General features: G+C 40.9%; 1 protein-coding gene across 2 annotated transcripts in view; it reads left to right on the top strand.

Annotated features, from left to right (window-relative positions):
- Positions 1-604: 604 nt before the first annotated feature.
- LOC145414569 (uncharacterized) overlaps positions 605-17,021 on the top strand; it is a 36,102-nt gene continuing 19,685 nt past the window's right edge. For both annotated transcript variants that reach the window (XM_080284087.1, XM_080284088.1), the window contains exons 1-8: positions 605-756; positions 3,426-3,732; positions 4,024-4,134; positions 5,180-5,338; positions 5,787-6,141; positions 7,388-7,881; positions 15,761-16,010; positions 16,337-16,512. In XM_080284087.1, coding sequence (XP_080140213.1) covers positions 626-756; positions 3,426-3,732; positions 4,024-4,134; positions 5,180-5,338; positions 5,787-6,141; positions 7,388-7,881; positions 15,761-16,010; positions 16,337-16,512 — 1,983 coding nt within the window. In that variant the 5' untranslated portion in view covers positions 605-625. The remainder of the gene's footprint in view (positions 757-3,425; positions 3,733-4,023; positions 4,135-5,179; positions 5,339-5,786; positions 6,142-7,387; positions 7,882-15,760; positions 16,011-16,336; positions 16,513-17,021) is intronic.

Genomic DNA, 17,021 nt, shown 5'->3' with positions numbered 1-17,021 from the left:
TGTGTTGTTTGGCTCCTTTTAAAGAGAGCAATATTTAAATCCGTATATCTTTGATATACTGCATCAGCGATGGAGCATTTTGTAACCTTACCTATCACCTCTTGTGTAAGCAGTAAAATTTTATTGTATTGGATTATGAAAACCATTAATAAAATGCGCATGCGCAGCCCGCATCCGTCAGTATGCCAACTCTAAAGTGCAACCTTGCCGCCCTTACGCCTATTATCATAAAGTATTTCAGGTTTATATTGATTTAACTACCTACTATGTGACCGATTAGGAATGTAGATGAGTATTGCAATATAAATAATTGGCGGAGAGATGTCAGAGGTTCGATTTTATTTTTGTTGGGGTGGGATGCTGAAAAAATTTGCTTGGTAACAATTGTATTTGCAGTGTACCAATGCTGAAAGAGACTCTTACCTCATTTTATCCTTTCTTTTGTGTTAAGTATAGGATAAATTTATGTGAAAAATTATTAGATAATGTTTTTATTTCATTCTGACTAATAAGAGGCTCTCAATTACAAGAAAAAGGGATTACTGACAAAGCGCACAACGCCGGCATAATGGCAACAATGACATGGAGTATTTAGCGGACGCCATCGGGAGTAGCACACTCGAAAATGTCGGATGATGTTGATGGCCCCGACAAGCTTAATTCAGCACCGGGAGATGGTGGAAACGCAGACGGAGACAATGATGGTGGCTCAGGACCTCCAATGAATATGAGGGGTGGTGGCAGAGGTGGATTCAGGTAAGCTTTACTAAATTCGATACCGTACCTGACCAACATGGCACCTCGATAACCTTATTTCGTTGAGAGAATTGCCGCATTTTTTTTTTTTTTTTCATGGCTTCAGCCAGGGCCTCGTGGCATATAAAATTTGAGAATGTTAGGTTTCACGGAGGAGAAATTTGTGGATGTATGTAAAAGATGTACATACTATAAGCGAATTAATCATCAGACCTAAGTAAGTAGTCTCATCATGAGCCCCTACGGTAGGGTAGGATAAAGGAATGCATGGCCCTTTGTGCCCCGCATGGCCTCTTTTTGGGCTAGGTTAACCATGAAATGAGGAGAGACCACTAAAGTAGATTATGATCATTTGATTATTACATGAAAAATAACTCATAAGCTAGTCGAAAGCTTATGTACCATACGATTTTGGATAATTCTTTACCAAAACGGATGCAATGATTCCACCTATATTATAAGAAACTCACGGTCTCAGAGTAAGCAGTTTTTTACATATGCAACACACATAGTTAACTGTTGACCTGTGACAGCAAAAAGTGATTGGGAAGAGAAAATATACCAATTTTTGGGTAGTTAAAGAAGTGGCCAGGTTGCCTGTGGCAGTGTTTACCGATGATCTCTCTGACTGGCCATGTTGTTTACCAACCATTGCTCTGAGTGGATGCATCAGTGTATCCTGTGTCAGAGCTGTGAGAAACTTAATGCTTTAACCAAACTTCACCAAACCAAACCTTATCGAACCTAACCTCAGGTGTTTGACAGTCAACATTCAAATTTAAAAATTCACATTAGGAATGTTAAATATGGCCAGCTACTGGTAGACGTCAACGGAATACGCATTCCAAATCCTCATTTGTAGCGTTCAGATGTAAGTTTATAAAAATTCCCAGTAGCTGTGGTAATCCAGGAACTGTAACAAGTAACCTGTGAAAGACTCATTTAAATAGAAAATGTGGAAAGGCTGCACCTTTTTGCTTAGGAATTAATTTTGTTCATAACATCAAAATTAAGGGACCAAAATATGTAAAATGTTGCCTCTTACTGTGGTTAATCTTCGTAGCTGAGAATTAATCCATGTCATTTCTGATTGTGGATGGACCGCCCCCTCCCCCCCTTTTTTTTTTTTTTAGCTCAAAAACACACTGAAGGTGTACTGGTAAGGTCTTTCATTGTCAGACGTGACGGTTTTTAAAATGAATTAGGATATGAGTACAAAACTAAAACGGACGTTTTGTAAGAGAATTCCTTAGTACTGGAAGTGTGTAAGTATAAGTAGTTAATAGTCTTTGTCCTCAAGCAGAAATGTATGGTAGTTGGAAGAATAATATCAGGGTTTCTGTTTTTACATACGGTAAGGGTTGTTAGATTATTGGGTTAAGTCTTTCCAACCAGATGGAGCCTGTATGTGTTCCATCTGAGGGGTGGTACGGGTTTCTTGCCTGTGTAATGTCACTCGGGTAAGTAAGGCGGTCACCTTTGCCTTAAATGATGGAACTGTGTAGCCTAGCCCCGGGCTCATATGCATCAGTTTGTCTGTCTGTTGCCAGAGACTTTAGTTTATATAGGTCAAAAACGGATAATTTTCTAGATTCTGGTATTATTTTATAACCAACAGTACAATTTCTGTAGTATTGTTACTGGTATTTTTATTAATTTGCAACATTGACCTGTCCAGTAACTCTGTGGAGTTTTTCTCACAAATTATCAATAAGAGATGATTAACATTTGAATAATTAATGGTTTGAGGTATCTATCTATCTATCTATTGCCAGACGCCATAATCCCGTACGGGGTGGCCATTTGACTCTTTGTTTTACAGGGAGGGGCACTAACCCTCCACCAACCCACTTCACACGTAGGGAGCACGTATGGTTTGGTTATATGGTATACATGTAATATATACTGTATTCATTTTTTGCTGTTAATGCACCTGCAGAGCAGCTCGTTCTGTGTCTAAAAGCTATATACAGTACTGTATTAAAAATGAGTGTACATTAGTGTAAGCAAGCTCTTAAATTTTTATGGTCATTTATGGGACACTTCTGCTGGTTAGTGTGATCATCCTACATCCCACATAACAGTGCAGTCAGCAGTTATACAGAAATGTAAGACATGTTATCTCATTATCACATACCAGGTACCGGTACTTCATAAATTATCGTAAAAATTTTAGGGGACCTGTCAGTCCACGCTGTGCACAGTGCATGGTATTAATCCATAAACTGCGACATAAATCTTGGATAGCAACCGTAACTATATCTTAATCTGTTTCCAGGAGGACAGATGTAGGTCTTGGAAATGGAGGTAAAAAATTAAATTTAGAATGGTTCTGGTGCTTGATACAGCTAAATTAGAATATATATTGACCTTGAAATTAGCATATCCATAGTATGCCCTCTTCCATCGCATACCCATAAAATAAGTATTTGTTGAAATATAAAATGTACCCCGTAGATCATGTTTTCCTAAAAAAAAAAAAAAAAAAAAAAAAAAAAAAAACAGTACCGGTACCAGGTACTGCTATACTACAGTTCATGACTTGATTTCTGTCAAATGGGTGGGTTTGTAGGGTAGATGCCAAGTCAACTGAGGCAGAAATTGTGTCAGTGGCTCATGAGTTTTCATAAAATTTCATCCCTATGTTATTTACTAATTTATTGTTTCAGAGGGAGAGGCAGAGGTTTTGGCCCGATGGGCCCAATGGGACCAATGGGTCCTATGGGGCCAATGGGACCAAGAGGACCAGGTGGCCCAGGTGGACCAGGTGGACCAGGGCCTGGGGGACCAAGGTTTCGTGGACGAGGAGGACCAGGATTCAGACCCCCACCACCAGGGTTCAGGGGACCACCGCCATTTGGACCACGAGGGCCAAGGTTTGGACCACGAGGACCACCACCTCCCTTTGATCCAAATTGGGGCCCCATGCCTCCACCACCACCAGGCATGGGGGGACCAATGGGACCTCCAGGCATGGTGAGTTGACCAAGGGTTGCTGAAATATGTCAAGAATAAGCCCACCTTTACAGGTCCTTGATAATTCTCCCCCCCCCCCCCTCAAAGTCCATAGTGATATACAAGAAATGCAAGATATTAAAGTTCCGTTGCTACCTATGAAGTTGATTTGTTGCCAGTTTCCTCTAATGTATGGCAGCTACTTTTGTAAAAAGTAGTATTTTAAAACTTAACTCTTAGGTACGATGAGGACATCCTTAATTATTAGGTCATGTTTTATCAGTAGTAATGAAATATTCTTTTGCACTGCAGCCTCCAATGGGTCCTATGGGGCCAATGGGACCAATGGGGCCACCGGGACCTTGGGGGCCAATGGGACCGCCTGGACCTGGAGGACCGCCCAATCAGCCACCCAACCAGAATGTGAGTCACATTGGTGCCCCCCCCCCCGAACATTTTGACCTTTATTCCTGAGGACTTAGTAAGCTGTCTAGCACCTGTTCCATATGAGTTGATTACAGCATATTACATATCAGAATCTCATATTTGTTTGCATGTGGCTCATACGAATTATTTATGTAAACCGTCAGTACGGTATGAAAAGGATAGAAAAAGCATACAAAGAGCACCCCTTCCTTACCAGTTTATTTCAGCATGTGAACTATGCCCATGTTTTAGACATAAAATAGTGGTTATGAATGTGTAATAAGCAGACTTATTGCTATAGGAGAGATGCCAGAAAGCCTTCTGTGCTGACGAATACAGGTTATGCTGACTCCAGTATCGCCAAAAATTGCGATCCATTTATTTTTATTATGAACTGGAACAAGAAAATAACACTAGAATATGGTGGTAATCATGAAAAATTGTTGAGGAGTAGATGTAGAGCCGAAGTATGGTCTTATCCTCCCATTGAGCTATGAGAAATAAGCTACAAAAAGACAAAAATATGCAAGTTTAAGGTGGCTGACAGTAATGAAACATCATCATCATCTAATAACTTCAGTTTATTCTCCCATTAGGGAGAGGAGTGAAATCAGTAAGACATGATCATCCTGATGGCATAATTAAAGATTGTTTCAAAGTGACAGAGATTGTGTGGCTATTCAGGAATAAAATATTAAGTACCTCATGCCGAAGGAGTTATTCCGTAGTAAAGTATAATTTATGGTATGCAGAACTCATCATGCCTGTATTAAATAATGTTTTATTGTATTGCCTAGAGTATTTTTGTGTTTGAATAGAATTTTACATCTAAGAAAACTTTGTGTTTACATCATTTTCATCATTTCTCATTGTTCGTATGGTAGACCTTCATTTAAGTTGCCCGTATCCTGTATAACTGGTTAATCAGTACTTATTGATCATAGTAAGTCAGATAACATGCATCTGCTATGCTGTGTTAGTATTGCATAGGTCTTAAGGTGCATAATGTGTTGTGTGAGTCCAAACCTTGATTGTATTGCAGCAACAACCAAATGCACTCGGAGGGATGGACCTGAGTGGTGAGATCTGGGTGGAAACCAAGACAGGGGAAGGCAAGTGCTACTACTACAATGCTCGAACTCGGGAGACCACTTGGACCAAACCGGAAGGTGATAGTGTCAAGATACTCACCCAACAGGAGGTTAGCAGCATGTGAATGTTTAGTTAAATGGTTTCCTCTGTGAAATGTGTATGATGGTGACCATACCATTTAACATCTGCAGAACATTATATATACAAGTATTTTCCTTGATTGAGTAAAACAGAAATCCATGGAAGGTGAACTGCTATTGTAGTGTGGGTGGAAATGTTAATGAAAACATTTTACAAACAGGTCATCTGCTCAACATAACATTTGCTTGATTTGAATATATCATGATTTCATGATTGGTAAACTGTGAACTGGAGTGCAGGTATAAGAATTGATGAGAGTAATTTATAATCAGGTCATCTGCTCAACATGACATTTGCATGATTTAAATGCAGCACCCCATCCTTAGGTGGAAAAAAAAAAGAGGTAGGGATGATGAATGTAAATATGAGTGCACAATAGGTGAACTGTTGGTGGAGTGTAAGTCCCCTCTTTTCAGGTTGAAGCAATGGCACAAGCAGCTGGAGTTACACCACCCAGCCAAGGTGGTGGTGGGAGTGGATCCAACACAGGAGGTGGTGGTGGTGGAGGTGGAGGAGGAGGTGGTGGTGGAGGTAATCAAGGTCCGGGAGGAGGTCAGAATCAGGAAAATGGAGAAAAGGATGATGATGATGATGGCGGCAACACTGGTGGCCCCAACAACTGGCAGGGGCCTCAGGGAGGCCAATGGGGTCCCCCGGGTGTTGGAATGGGGCCACCCCCAGGTGGACCTCCATTTGGCATGCCCCCCGGAGGTCCCTTCCCTGGAGGACCTGGAGGACCACCACCATATGGAGTACCTCCAGGACCACCAGGTGAGTCTTGTAGCCATTTTCTCATTGCCATAGGACACTGGCACCTCTTCCTTAACAATTTTTATCTGAATGTGGCATATATATCACCGTTTAGGTTGTTTACATTGTTGCTTCAAGCTCAGGTGGCTTAGCTAGGTTACACATATCACATACGATAGCCTTTCCACCTACAGTCCCCTTGTTTATGACTGTAATGAAAATCATCCATTCACTCAATGTAGTGCTGCTTTCAGGTGACTGCCCATCCTCTCTTCCTTCCTTCTTTCTTTCCTCTTCCTTCTGTCTGTGGGTGACTGTACACTGAGTGACAAGCCATATAGTTTCCTGTACACCAGAAAACCATTAATTGTGCTGGGTGGTAACCATATAATCAGATTATGGTGCCTGGTGGTTTAGAGGGTAATTAAGGTGCTGGAGCCAGATTGAGCTGGTACAGGTTTATATCCAAGGGTTGGTTGGGGTTTATTGTCCATGTAATGGAACTCAAGGACTCTCATCTTAAATGCTAGGACCAACTTACCTACCCCTGGGCTCTTACACTCCTCATGGTACAACACTGGGTTAGATGATGATGATGATGAAAATCATGTACACAGACAAAACTGCCAGTATATGTGATAATGATTATACAAAAGTGAGTGGAGCAGTACATTGGTAAGAGGAGGAAGAGAACTAGTGGAGGATTGAGAGAGGGTATATGAGGAAAAAATAGTCTGGAGGCACTGTACAAACATGGCCATCAGATTTTTTAAAAACTTAATTTATGGATGTTCTTCACAGATATGAAGTACTGTTGCATAGCAGTCTTTCTGGATGCATATCTCTTAGTTGCTATCTGTTACTATTATCTCCTGGCACTCAAAAGCAACCCTTGACATCATCCACATGACCAGTGTTGGCTGTTTAGTGCTGGTTTCCTGTCTGACATGCTCATATGGTCTGATTATATCCTGCTCAACTGTTTGTGTTGTAATTCTGATGGATTGTCAAGAACAGTGATTTTGTGCAAGTTGTTTAAGTCACATTGCCATCTTCATCATCATCATCTTCATCATCATCATCATCATTACCTTTCCCACCCAATGGTGGGGTGAGGTGGGGTTGAGAGAGACAAGGGGGGGGGGAATAGAATGACATGAACCAAAATTTGCCAAGTTGAATAAGCCACACTTCCATTAATTACCATACCGTACTGTACAGTATTAAGTTTATAGTGGCTCTGATGATAGAATCTTTTTGTGTGCAGGTTTTGGTCCTGGCCCTGGCCCAGGATGGAGTGGGTACCCAGGTCATGGCATGCCACCTGGTGGGCCTCCAATGGGTCCTCCAGGATGGGGTATGCCACCTCCTGGTATGGGCAACATGTCTCAGGGTGGGGGAATGCCAGGGCCAATGGGTGACCAGCAGCATCAGCAGCAACAACAGCACACACAGCAGCAGCAGCAGCAGCCGCCACCACAGCAACCCCCACCTCAGACACAGCAGCCACCACCACAGCAGCAAGTACCTCCCCCACAGCAGCAGCCACCACAACAGCAGCAGCAGCAGCAACAACACCAGCAGCAGCAGCAACAACAGCAACAGCAGCCACCACAACAGCAACAGCAGCAGCAGCAGCAGCCGCCGCCACAGCATCAGCAACATCAGCAGCAGCAACAACAGCCACAGCCACAGTCAACTCCACAGCCACTGCAGACAAACCAGCAGCAGCATGAGCCTGAGTCAGTGGCTGGACATGAGGTGAGCTTTTCCCTTTTTTTTTTGTTCAGCCCCGGGACCAGAACAGACAGCAGTATCCAGCAGTTATTATTGTTGTTGATATTATTATTATTATTGAGCTGGTGAAGGTTTATATCCAAGGGATGGTTGGGGTTTATTGCTTACGTAATTTCACTCAGGGATGAGTGAGGCTGGTCACTCTCATATTAAATGTCAGGACCAACTGCCTAGCCCCGGGCTCCTACGCTCTTCATGGGGCAACGTAGATTTGGATGATGGATGGATTATTATTATTATTATTATTATTATTATTATTATATTATTATTTGTTGTATTGTTTATGTTGATGTTGCATTGTTTTGTATTTAATGTAGACCTCATAGGTTGGAGTGGATATACTTTTGAACATTGTACAATAAGGGTACTATAAGGGTAAAAGGGAATATGCTTAGATAGTATGGTTGCCTTTGAGAAGATGAATATAATCAAGAAAGATTCGAAAACATAGGATGTGGTGATTGAGAATGTTGGTGGCAGAGATGGAGTGAAGAGAGTAGATAAGGGGACAACAGAAGGCAGGAAATATTTGTTGCTGCAGTTTCAGGTTGGAAAAAGGCCATGATAATGCAGTGATAATTTACCTTCCTTGTAGCATATTCTGCTTTCCAAATTTATCTAAATCATTATTAAAGCAAGATGTTTTGTAATCTCTGTAGAGGTTTGGATTAATCCAGTAAGTTTGCTCATATGTTGTTTTGTCCACAAGAACAGGTGTTTTCAATGTTGACTTGTTAAATCTCCTCAGCGCCATCTTGAGATACACACGCATTAAAGCAGCTCCGCATATCCAAGTGTTTCAACCACAAGCTTGAGTGAAGATCGGTTTGAAAGTGAATCAGATAAGTGTATAAGAGTCGTAGACATATTTCCCCCGTGTAAAGTATTTAAATAGATTTCATGTAAAAGTTTTAGAGCGGGTTAAAGGTGTAAAGCGTTCGCGTGTTCCTTTGTTTACATATACCGCCACCCTCCACTTCGTATTCCTGCCCTTTCCCGCCGTTATTTCTGGTCTCAGACATATTATAGTTTATTTTCCCGCAGATCAAGGTCAGTTAGAACGATATCTAACAAACAGATTATCTTTTCTCACTAGTACAGTAAATGGTGTAGTGAACCGAAAGTGTATTTACCTACCAGCTCTCTTTGTTTTTGTTCCCACTACCATCCTTGTACGTCTTACTTTAAAGTCTAACGTAACAAATACTAACTAAGTTGCTTGCTAGTTTAGTGCAAGTGAATAGCACTGTCTTCTGTATAGAGTAACAACTGTGTGATTGATGTTACACCAGTGAAATAGTTTCTGCACTACAAACCATTGTCCACTGAGTGAAGCTAGGTGTTTATTTTGATTTCTCCCCAACATTCCATTGTTATTTTCTTTTTTCCTTTTTCTCCCAGTGAATCAGTTTATGGTGTACTTCCACAATACATGGTAAGCTAGATCATACCATAGCAAGTAAATTTTCTTTACATTTTACACAGTTCATGGTAAGTAAGGTTGTACCATAGGAAGCAGATTTTCTACTGTTTTTACACTGGTAAAAGAATTCATGTAGGTTGGCTTGTGCTACAGCAGGTGGATTTTCTATTCTTTTTATACTGTTAAAGGAAGATAGTATACAAAAAGTAAGTGAATCTCCCTAGAAATTCAATTTTTCATTTATAGAGTAAATTGTCCATTTTTAACAACATCCCTTAACCAGTTGTATATTATTTTTATTTTCAGTTGTTCACTGAGAGAAGCTAGGTTTTTATTTTGATTTTTTCCCCAACATTCCATTGTTATTTTTGTTTTGTTTTTGTTTTTCCTTTTTCTCCAGTGAATCAGTGTATGGTGTATTTCCACAATTCATGGTAAGCTAGATCATACCCTAGCAAGTAGATTCCCTTTTCATTTTACACAGTTCATGTTAAGGTAGGTTGTACCATAGCAAGCAGATTTTCTGTTCCTCTTACACTGGTAAAAGAATCCATGTAGGTTGGATTGTGCCATAGCAGGTAGATTTTCTATTCTTTTTATACTGGTAAAGGAAGATAATATATAAAAAGTAAGTGAACCTCCCTAGAAATTCAATATCTCATATATAGAGTAAATTGACCATTTGTAACAACATCCATTAACCAGTTGTATACTATTTTTATTTGTGTGGGATTGTGGAAATATTGCTGCAAAATGCCATCTACCCTAAAGGCCTGCCAGAGTGTACTGGTCGAAACTTTGCGGCTCAGTATTTTTCAAATTACTTTTCAACGCCTGTGTGCAAACTATGCATCTTGAGAAAGATCAGAAAATGGTTTAGCTGAATCGCAGAGAAATTACAGGGAACTCAAGGCAGAGTTTGAGACACTGAAAGAGTTTGTAGTGGCAAATGTAGGAGTCAGCAACAGCACTCGAGAAGGAAGAAGCGTACAAACCGAGCTCGTACAAGCCCCCGCCCATCAGGCAGTCACAAATAATAGTGTATCAGTATCTTCCTCACCCAGCGATTCAGTACGTTCCTCGCCAGCGAAGTCCCCTTTACTATGGTAAGAAATGGCGCAAAACCCGGAAAAGATTCGAGGAAGCATCTTACCATAACTACGTATAATCGATACCAGATCCTTGCAGAACCGGTGAATGAGACAGAAGAAACAAGGCTTATTTGTGACTATATTGTACGCAGTCAGCTCGAGGAATTTTGTGGACGTGACCAAATCAGCAGAAAGAGGTACTGTTTTCCAGGAGGTGGACTAAGTGATATCACACAGAAGCCTGCGATGAGGTCACAAAGACGCAAATGATCAAACTCTATACGTTATCCATGTTGGTACAAATGATCTGAAGCGCAGTAGATCAGAGGAATACTAGCAAAGTATCATGAAGTGATCAAACGATTCAAAACTAAGTCCACAAATGTGATAATATCTGGTATACTCCCAAGGATCAAGGCAGAAAATAGTTTCTATGATAAGGCCTTCAGCACAAATAACCGGCTCAAATCTCTCTGCACGCAAGATGGAGTCGACTTTGTCAATCTGTGGGACCAGTTTTATGAGCAACATACTCTATTCCAGAAAGATGGTCTCCATTTGAACTCAGTAGGAGCGGCACGGCTAGGTAGACTTCTACACGATAATGTTGCCCTCTTCAGATCAAAAAACGCGGCACGTCCAGGAACAGTAACCTTAACGTAAATACCCACAAAGTCAGATCACCAACTGTTCGGAACGGAATTAGAGTCTGCTATGCTAACGCACGTAGTCTACGTAACAAGTTTGAGGATTTAGAATCTCTAATTTACCTAGAAAATTATGACATCATTGGCATCACAGAGTCCTGGATTAACACATCTGACCGTGACTTTCTAGCGGAATACTCACTAACAGGGTACAATATTTTCAGCTGTGAGCGACCACATCGAGCTGGTGGCGGTGTTTTACTATATGTGAAAACTAGTCTCCATCCCCTTGTGCTATCCAAACCCAGTATTACCAACATAGATGCCAGTTATGTTCAGCTAAGTATTAATTCACACAAAATAAATATATGTCTCATCTATCGTCCGCCAGCACAGTCAACTGAGACAGATGAAAAACTTTATGATCAAATTGCGGAAATTTGTTGTCAAGAGGATAGCGTAATTTTTGGAGACTTTAATCTACCGGTAACAAAGTGGGGTGAACCACTGACGGCACACTCAGGACAAGAGCTTTATACGAATCTTCAGGAAAGCGCCCTTTCCCAACACGTAGAATACCCAACGAGAGGAAACAATATCCTAGACATCATCTTGACTACAAATGATAACCTAGTCAACAACGTTGAAATAGGACCTGAGTTTAGTTCCAGTGATCATCGAACTATACAGTTTAATATTACTACTGAAAAAGTAAAAGAAACGGAGAGCAAAGAAAAGGTCCCAGATTATCGTAGAGCTAATTTCAACAGGCTCAGAGCGCTACTTGCAACTGCAGATTGGAATCAAATGTCTGAAACCGATGACATAAACCAAGCATGGGAAATATTCACCGAAAAATTTAATGAAGTGGTAAAGTCATGTGTGCCACTACGTAACAGACGTCCAGCTGGAAATAGTAAACCAAAGTGGTGGTCCAGTGAAATAAAAAGTAACTTAATAGCCAAGAAACAGGCATACCATAAATATAAAGCTACACAAAATAATGATGATAAATTACAATACGGTAATCTACGCCGCACATCGAAAAGACTTATTAAACAAAGCAAAAGAGCACTGGAGATCCACATTGCTAATACGTGCAAATCAAATCCTAAAGAAGTTTACAGTTACATTAGAAAGAAAAAGGTTATGACTACATCAATAGGTCCTCTAGAAACAAACAATGGCAGACACATTGAAAATGAGGTCGAAATGGCAAACATTCTTAACGATTACTTTGCGTCTGTTTTTACAGTAGAAAACACCACCAGAAACCTACTGTTACCCACAAACCAAGCAAATAGCACAGTCCTTAGTAACTATGCTATCCATAATAATGATATCCTTTCAGCCATAAATAGTACGGACATAAACAAAACCCCTGGCCCCGATAAAATATCACCGAGAATTCTCAAAGAAGCAAAACATGAGTTACTGCTGCCACTCTCTGTCTTATTCAATAAATCATTAAGTACTGGGAAAGTTCCACGCGAATGGAAACTAGCAAATGTAACACCAATTTTCAAAAAAGGAAATGAGTCGCACCCAGGAAATTACAGACCAATCAGCTTAACATCAGTAGTGTGCAAGTTAATGGAAAAAATCATAAGAGATAAAATAGTTAATTATCTAGAAGAAAATAATATAATTAAAGACTCGCAACATGGATTCAGACATCGTCGTTCATGCTTAACTAACTTACTGGACTTCTTCCATGATGTTTACAAATCATACGATGACTCAAGAGCAGTAGATATAATTTACCTCGACTTTCAGAAAGCATTTGACACTGTCCCTCACAAGCGTCTCATGAGAAAAATAGAAGCACATGGAATAAAAGGAAAGACGCAAAAATGGTTACAAGACTGGCTGTCAGACCGAAAACAGCGAGTTGTGATAAACGGAAAGGAATCTAAATGGCTTAATGTGATCAGCGGCGTTCCCCAAGGCTCAGTACTTGGACCGATACTTTTTATTATCTATATAAATGACATTGATGAGGGTCTAAATTGTAAAGTATCCAAATTTGCAGATGATACTAAAATAACCAGTAAAGTCACTTCAAAATTACAGTGGCAGCAGTTACAAAATGACCTTAATACTTTAGCAAGCTGGGCAGAAAAATGGCAAATGAAATTCAACACAGAAAAATGTAAAGTACTTCATATTGGAAGTAACAATGTCCATACAAATTACAAAATGAACAATATTCAGTTATCAAGTACAGACAGTGAAAAGGATCTTGGTGTGATAATATCAAATGACCTAAAACCAAGCAAGCAGTGTACCGATGCGGTAAAAATTGCAAACAAGCTAGTGGGTTTTATTGGAAGAACTTTCGAGTTTAAATCGGAAAAAGTCATACTTGCCTTGTACAACTCGCTAGTGCGCCCCATCTTGAGTATTGTGTGCAATTCTGGTCTCCGTACTACAGAAAGGACATTGAAAAATTAGAGAAAATTCAGCGAAGAATCACAAAAATGATACCACGACTTAGAAACAAACCATATGAGGTACGCCTTGAAGAACTTAAATTATTTAGCCTAACGAAGCGCAGGTTAAGAGGGGACCTTATTGAAGTTTTCAAAATCATGAAGGGATATGACAACTTAGACATGAATAAATATTTTGATATAGACCGGTCGAGTCAAACCAGAAGTAATGGCTGCAAAATCATGGGAAAACGATTCCAATCCCATGAAGCAAAATACTTCTTCTTTAACAGAGTTGTAAATATCTGGAACAGATTACCCTCAGATACCGTGAACAGTATCTCAATTGAGACATTCAAAAACAAATTAGACAAGTATTTGCACGAAAATCCTCAGCTGACTCTTTTTCTGTCCGAATAACTTGCTTTTATAGCTACGGTACATGTAAGTTCATGCCCCCTTAGTCTACAAGACACCCCGTAAACAATGTACCCGTACATAGTGTTGCGTCACGATATTATACATTTTCAATTTATTCGGTGCAAACAAAGCAATATAAGCACAGATTAGGATCTGCACAGATAACCCTGAGTTAACGGTCACTACTCTTACTTTCGACCTGTGATGGGCTGTGGATCACTGAGGGTCCCTGTTAGTCAAGTGACCACCATCGGGATTTTTTTAATGTACCAGGGGTCACTGCTTAAGGATGAAACTTGTGTACTGTCCCACATGGGAGAGTTCCTTGTCTCAGTGGAGTGAACGGAGCTATTGCCTGATTGACTGCTGCCTACCTAAAAAGCGCCAGGGAAGGTTGCCGCACCACCCCTAAACATCCACTCTGTGCATTGCACATCCACACTGTGCACTGTGCAGTCCCCTTTTATCTAAGACACCCGTCCTATATACTTATCAGTCTCCCCAGCGCAAAGAAAGCAATATAAGCACAGATTAGGATCTGCACAGATAACCCTGAGTTAACGGTCACTACTCTTACTTTCGACCTGTGATGGGCTGTGGATCACTGAGGGTCCCTGTTAGTCAAGTGACCACCATCGGGATTTTTTTAATGTACCAGGGGTCACTGCTTCAGGATGAAACTTGTGTACTTGTCCCACATGGGAGAGTTCCTTGTCTCAGTGGAGCAAACGGAGCTAGGGCTTGATTGACTGCTGCCTACCTTAAAAGCGCCAGGCAAGGCTGCTGCACCACCCCTAAACATCCACACTGTGCAGTGTGTAGCTTCCACGTTATGTCCACAGACTACCCATTAACTCAATGTAACTGGTTTATAATGTCATGCCGTAACTATTATTTTATTTGTTTACTTTCTCTTTCAGATTACTCTATCGGGTAGCTTATAGATAAAGTATTATAGAATGTGACTTTTCCTTTCCAGTGTTTCCTATAAAATTTCCATGTCAGTTTTTCCATGCTGCATGGTGGTTTTTCTCACTTTTTCCTGGAGGGTTTGGTGGTGGGGGGAGCCTTCTGGCTTTCCTATCCTTATCCTTCAACGTGTAGAGTTAGATCTTGTAGTCATAGTTTTCTCTAACAAGCAGCCTCGAAAGGACCATAAGGTCTGTTGCTGTTTGCTTTCCTGTGTAATCCTGTGTAATCCCCCCCCCCCCCTCCAACCCAACCCATATGGTTTTGTTAAGCAGACCATTCAACTGCAGGTAAGCAACTACCCCTGCAGTGCCATCCCGTTCAATGAAGCGATGTTCCTTCGAAGTTGGCTATGCCTAGCCACTGCGAGATGTGGAGGTTTGGTTCCTGGATGGAAGCCGCATTTGCTTCTCTCCATCCAGTTAACAGGGGCACCATAGCAGATTCAACTTCATCTCATAATGTAGTTACATGGTTACCACCCAGCATTTCACATGGTTTCCTGGATTACAAGAAAACATTAGGCTTGTCACCAAGTGTAGAGCCATTTGGGAAAAAAAAAAATAATAATAATAAAAGTGACAGGAAGGAAAAAGAGGAGGGCCCACATGAAAAAAGAATGAGAAGGGGGTAGGAAAAAGCTGGCAGCACTGCATCAAGTGAGTGGATGATGGTTGCAACCATCTGCCACCATCAAGGGACTTGAACAATGAGGAAGTGAGTGTGTGCCCATGGCATTGGACATGGTCTTGGTTAGTTTCCTTTTTTGTTTTTCTCTTTGATTGTGTTCTGGCCCATTTACTATCCTGTCTGCAAGTGGAATACAGAGGTTGGGGTGATGATCATGATTTTATTGTGCAGACTGGAGGCAGCAGTGTTGGTGGTGGCAGTAGTGATGGTGGCAGCGGTGTGGTTGCAGTTGGCAGCAGCGGAGTGGTGACTCAGGGCGCTCCATCATCAGCCATGGATGATGCCAGTCTTGATCCAGACTTGGTGGCAGCAGCTGCTCACTGGACAGAACACAAGGCACCTGATGGCAGGAGCTATTACTACAATGCCAAGACACAAGAGTCAGTATGGGAGAAACCTCAAGCCATGAAAGACTTAGAAGGTTAGTTATTAACTACCTGTATATTATCAGTTGCATTCTCCATACATAAATTTGACAAAAATAAGATTATATATTTAAAACCGTTCCAGGATTCAAGTGAATCCACTTTACCTGACCAGAATGATCAGATCTGATCTTATGTCATAACAGACCAGGATAACTCACTACAGTAATTTGGAGGACTGTGTACCCATTCCTCCTTCATTAAGATGAACACTGCTTAGACTTGGTTGTAACTTCTCATTTTATAACACAGTTTATACATTATCACTGACAGTGTCAAGAACTATATTACAGTAAGATTGATGTCTGATTACTGTTTGCAGCGGCAAGATTGGCATTAGCTCAAGGAATCAGTCTGTCAGTGAGTGGCGGTCCAGGAGCACCAGGAACAGAGGCTGAAGGCACCCAGGAAAACAGCACACCCAAGGTCAATGGGGAGAGGTCAGCTACACCTGATGATAAGCCGACTTCAATGGATGTGGACAACGATGATTCAAAGGTGGGTTTTACACAAGTCAGGTGTGTGTGTTTTTGAGTTCGATGTTATTTCTGTTCTAGGTTGCATTCGTGTGTTTTTCTGAAAGGGTTATACCACACCTGCAGGACACACAAGCTCACATCACTGTTAAGCAAATGGCACCATGTTACTCCATGGACATGTGTCTTCACACAAGCTATCATTCTTAACAGATGACCATTTTGCATCACCACCTGTTTTTGACCAGACCATTGTTCCATACTGTACTCTTCTCAGGTCATGGGGTTCACAGGTAAGTTGCTGAGCACATTTTATCTTGTTATATACAACTGTTTAGCATTAGACCCGTTGGAATACTCATATTGTCTTCAGCTCAAACCTGCCTTGCGGGGAAGATTACTGTACTCATGAAATTCCTGTATTTTGTAAAAGTCAGCAAAGTCTCCTTGTTTTTAATACTGATATGGAAACCTCTTGGCCAGAAGCTTCTTGTGTCCTCAAGTTCACATCCCCTGGATGATTGATTAGCT

The sequence above is a fragment of the Coenobita brevimanus genome, chromosome 100, assembly GCF_032717465.1.
Source record: "Coenobita brevimanus isolate Jiangsu-jjx chromosome 100, ASM3271746v2, whole genome shotgun sequence".
In the NCBI taxonomy this organism is placed as follows: Eukaryota; Metazoa; Arthropoda; class Malacostraca; order Decapoda; family Coenobitidae; genus Coenobita; species Coenobita brevimanus.
Note: the sequence above shows the minus strand (reverse complement) of the source record. Positions and strands in the feature narration are given on the sequence as shown.